Source organism: Henckelia pumila, chromosome 4 (genome assembly GCF_033568475.1).
Source record: "Henckelia pumila isolate YLH828 chromosome 4, ASM3356847v2, whole genome shotgun sequence".
Taxonomy (NCBI): domain Eukaryota; kingdom Viridiplantae; phylum Streptophyta; class Magnoliopsida; order Lamiales; family Gesneriaceae; genus Henckelia; species Henckelia pumila.
Genome location: NC_133123.1, coordinates 149,774,744 through 149,779,593, shown reverse-complemented (window position 1 = coordinate 149,779,593; position 4,850 = coordinate 149,774,744). Strand labels below are relative to the sequence as shown.

Sequence of the window (4,850 nt, the reverse complement as noted above, 5' to 3'; positions counted from 1 at the left end):
AGACATTAATGAGAGAATGACATGAGAAAATTCCCAATTCAACTCACATATTATTTATATATGTGTAATAATAGAGTAATAGATAGATTTAATTTTCTTGAGGTTTACATTTTACAATATTTAAATGTGAAACTTAATTTATTTATATTCATTAAGTACTATACTGAGTTAAATAATATACGTGAATAAATTTGTGATTTAATAACATAAATCGAAAATATGTAACTTTTACGTTGTACTTTTATTTTAGAATTTGTTATAAAAAACAAAAAAACAAAGTTGTACTTAAGACTTATTATATCAATAGTCAATCTTTCTCTTTTTTTCTGTAACGTTAGAGCGATTGCTGAAAATATTTATTGTCCTTTTCTTTTCTAGCCTTTCAATTTCATGTATAATAGGTAACGTAAGAGGTTCCGGACTACATATCAATGAGAGACCATTTTTTCACATAATTTTTCGTCTTTTTATTTCTTTACACATACAGAGTATTATTTGTTAATTTGCTCGTAGGTTATTTCAGCTTTTTGATGTTATATCATTTGCGAGCCATTGCGCTCATAATTTCAGGCAAGAAAGTATACTTCTAAGTATGTCCGGGAAATTGCCTGAAAAATTGATATTCTCGACAAAATAATATATGTTTTCTGTCAATTTTTTAAAATTATGTTGTAATAATTTTTTTCTGCTACAGATGCTATCGAGTTAAATCTATTTGTTCGATTGCTCTGGTTTAATTAAAATATTGTTCAACCTCATAAGTCATAAGTAACAAATCACGTTCACTGAATAATAAAATAATGAACAAATAATATCTATTTAATTTGCACAAATTGATAGTTAAAGATGCTGATCAGGTCATCTTTCGCTGTTGAATTAATGGTTCAAACCATATTCAAAGCAAGGTTTCAAGAAACGCGGCAGCAAAGTCAACTTTGACTTTGCTTAAAATAAAACGACTTTAATTAACTAAGTCATATGTGAGTATGCGTACCATCTCCATTTGTTAATCTACTCAATTGGCAAAAAAAATGTTGTGAAAATTTATTATTTGATGATTTAGATCACACCCTTTTATCTGTTTCGTGCATATGATTCGAAGATGGATTCTTGATTTCTAGTTTTCTGTTTTATAAACTACTGAAAAATCAAGCTTATTAAGATGGCAGTGTGGGCTTATGCATCTCTTATGTCTCTTATGCATACTTTAGAGATGATCTTGCACCCTTCCCAGCAACAGCTATATACAAACATAATACAGATCGAGTCCCTGCTGCAAAAGGTCCGTTCCCTTCAACAATTTCTTGAAGATTATTCGCACAGAGACCATGAAGAAATGGCTGCATTGGGGAGTCGAATTGCAGACAAGGCTCGTGCAGCGGACAGCGTCATTGACTACCATGTGTTGGATCAAATTCTAGCACGGTCTAAGGGTAAAGAGGCGGAGAGCTCCACTGGCTTCTCTGAATATATCCAGAATCTTATAGAAGAGATGGAGGATTTGTTTGAGAGGATTAAAGAGACTACTGGGGAAGCTCGGCCACAGATAGATTTTTCGCCTGCTGGTTCATCAAGGTTAGCTCCCAGTGACCACAATACTCTGGTGGGTTCTGATGAGAAGTTGATTGAAATAATGGATACGCTCACCGGAGATGAATCAAACCGCGAAATCATAGCGATTGTTGGAATGGGAGGCATCGGTAAGACAACTCTAGCTAAAAACGTCTACAAAAATGCCTACACTGTGCAACACTTTTATATCCGTTCTTGGGCTACAGTATCTCAAAATTATAGTGCAAGCCAAATTATTTCAGACATGCTGTCAGAAATCGATCGAAGCAAACAAGAGAGTGTTCTAGGTGATGATCAGTTGCATGAAAAATCGTATAAAAGGAAACGAGAGAGTGATCTAAGTGAGTATCAGTTGGGTGATTTACTATACAAAATCTTATTCAACAGGAGGTATTTGATCGTGCTGGATGATTTATGGAGTATCAAGGCTTGGGATAAGATACGTGTGTTCCTTCCAGATAATGGTAATGGAAGTCGGATCATTATAACAACAAGGGAATTAAATGTGGCTAGGCAATTGAACTCTGTTGTGTCTTTTGAAATGGAACTTTTAGACTATGATCGAAGTTGGATGCTGTTACGAGACAAGGTATTTGGGAAAGAAGAGTGCCCTTCTGAACTCGAAGAAGTAGGAAAGGATATTGCGATAAAATGTAGAGGACTTCCTCTAGCGATTGTGGCGATCGGTGGATTTCTTGCAAAGTTTAACAAGACAAGAGAGGTCTGGGAAGATACTATGGAAAATTTGAACTCCATTATTAGCTCAGGGGATGAAGGGAATTGCATGGAGATATTGAAACTAAGTTATAAAAATTTGCCGATTTATTTGAAAACATGCTTCCTCTACATAGCCGTTATTTCCAAATATCGCCGGTCCACCGTTCCTGATCTCGCTTGGTCGTTGGTTGGAGGGGGTTTTGTGAAACCAATCAGAGATAAAACTTTGGAAGAGGTTGCCAATGAGTACATAACAGATCTTATTGAAAGGAACCTCATTTTTGTTCTTGAAATTGGGAGTATTGGCGAATTCAAAGTTTTTGGTATGCATGATTTCTTGGGGGACATAAGCCTGAAGCAAGTTGAAGAAGAAAAATTTCTTTCTGCCATCGATAAACGCAACGTGACCGTAGCAACCGCCCAAGCGCTTGATATAGTGAGAGGAGCATTTCAAATACGCTCAACTACTAATGTGTATGCCTCACGTCTAGTAGTGTGGGATGGATTGGAAGTGGTCGAAGAACTTCCGCCGGCCGAGGAAGGAACTTCGCAGCTAGTACCATACCTACGGCTATCCTTTCTAGACCGTCAGAATTTGAATTCAATGGGGAGGAGATTCATCGATTCGGTACCTTTTTTTTTTTTTCTGCAGAGTTTGATTGTTATGAGTAGCCCTGACAATCTAATTACACTACCGTCGGAAATCTGGGACTTGCCACACCTCAGACATCTGTTTTCCAATATGGTTTTTCTATGTGATCCTCTTCCTCCTGATTATCCCAAGGACGGGCGGCATGATCCTCATATTTTGGAAAATCTGAAGACACTCGTTGGTGTTCTAAATTTTAGGTGTGGAGAGGATGTTTATACAAGAGCTCCAAATCTGAAGATGTTAAAACTTGTTTACTCTCCTCAATTCCCACTATGGGATATTGCGGTCTTCAGCCTTAGCAATCTCGTCCACTTGCAAAAGCTCGAGACACTAAGGTTGGAGTCAATGGGTCCAGTTTCTTTGAATCACCTCAGCTTACCACTCTCTCTCAAAAAGTTGACTTTAATTGGCTGCAGTCATTTGCCTGATATGACAATTGTGGCTTCTTTGCCTAAACTCGAGGAGCTTGGGCTACATAAATGCGCGTTTGAAGGCCGGATGTGGCGTCTAGTAGACGAGGAGTTTCTTGAATTGAAAAAGCTGGGATTTCGCGGGAGTGAGTTACTACATTGGCAAGCAGACAAGACACACTTTCCAGTCCTTGAACACCTGTTTCTTGGAAGTTTAAATCTGGAGAAATTTCCTGAAGACTTTGGGGAACTCCCAACACTTAGAACAATTGAAGTGGATTCTTGTAGCGATTCTACCAACGAGTGGGCAGAGCAAATAGGCGAGGAACAAGAGAGCTATGGAAATGAAGGCTTTCAAGTCATAATTATACGAAAAAAAGAGGATGATTAAAGTTACAAACTTCAACAGTCACGTCATCACGTGTGCAAGGTAAAATTTCAAAAACATGTTTTCTAAATTTGTATTTCAGCAAAATCATTCTTTATGATATTGAGAGTGTAGGTTGTCTCTATACAATTACAAATGACTTGTTTCAGGGTATCCTTGCAACCCTTGCAAGCATTGAGGGATCCCTACAAGAGCTTGCAGCCATTGCCGTCGTCTGAGGCTCGAGGCCGGGTGTGTCTTTCCCAACAAATAAAACTCTTTAGATTTTAATTCTAGTCTAGTAGATTATGGTGGATTCTGAGTTGTGTTAATTTTATGTAGTTTTATGCATAGGCATCCTGTTTCAATGTAATTAAATTTGTTTCAACTGTATTGTGTTACAATGTGTTGTATTGAGAAAACAAACGTATTTGTATTTTTATATTTGTTTGTCTGATAATTATGTTCGATGTTTGCTTGTAATTGTGCTTATGCGATTTATGTACATGCCCAAAAATAAGGGCTTGAGGCTCATTAAATTGGTTGCAAAGATTGGATTAGATTGATAAAGGGCCATGGGGTTGTGGTCCAGCGAGAAAAGTCAATTAACTAGGCTCAATTCATTAAATGTTCCAACCGTCGCGCAAATAGACCAAGTCAAATTAATATGGGAAGCATTACTACAAATTAACAAGTCGTTTGTTTTAAAAGTTAAATGTTTCGCGGACTGATTTATCAGATTCGAATATTATTGACCGATTTGGGCGTATATGTAGAAATATTTCTCATTATTATAGTGGGTCTTCCAAAAAAAAGAGTTTGTATCGAATAAAGTATATATTGCGACTTTCTTGTGCTCGAACTTTGGCTCGGAAACACAAAAGTACTGTACGTGCTTTTTTGAAAAGATTAGGCTCGGAATTATTGGAAGAATTTTTTATGTCGGAACAAGACGTTCTTTCTTTTACTTTCCCAAAAGCTTCTTCCACTTGTTTTGTAAGGACCCGATATTAATATGTTAATTAATTTGTGTGTTAAAAATATGTATTTATAAATATCGGTTTATAGACGATATTACAATGCATATTTTATTTATAAAGCACACAAGATTTGAAATAACTCAAACCGGGTC

General features: G+C 36.6%; 1 protein-coding gene across 3 annotated transcripts; it reads left to right on the top strand.

The window, feature by feature from the left end:
* Positions 1 to 1,006: 1,006 nt before the first annotated feature.
* On the top strand, positions 1,007 to 4,214 carry LOC140864471 (putative late blight resistance protein homolog R1A-10). Of its 3 annotated transcripts, XM_073268672.1 has the most exons (3): positions 1,007 to 3,276; positions 3,358 to 3,781; positions 3,889 to 4,214. In XM_073268672.1, exons 1-2 carry the CDS (start codon positions 1,163 to 1,165, stop codon positions 3,740 to 3,742), a joined length of 2,499 nt encoding a protein of 832 aa, XP_073124773.1. In that variant the 5' UTR covers positions 1,007 to 1,162; the 3' UTR covers positions 3,743 to 3,781; positions 3,889 to 4,214. The 3 variants fall into 3 exon arrangements, with proteins under 3 accessions (XP_073124773.1, XP_073124771.1, XP_073124772.1); XM_073268670.1 differs by having other exon boundaries at positions 1,007 to 3,781; XM_073268671.1 differs by having other exon boundaries at positions 1,007 to 3,781; positions 3,854 to 4,214.
* The last annotated feature ends 636 nt before the right edge of the window (positions 4,215 to 4,850 follow it).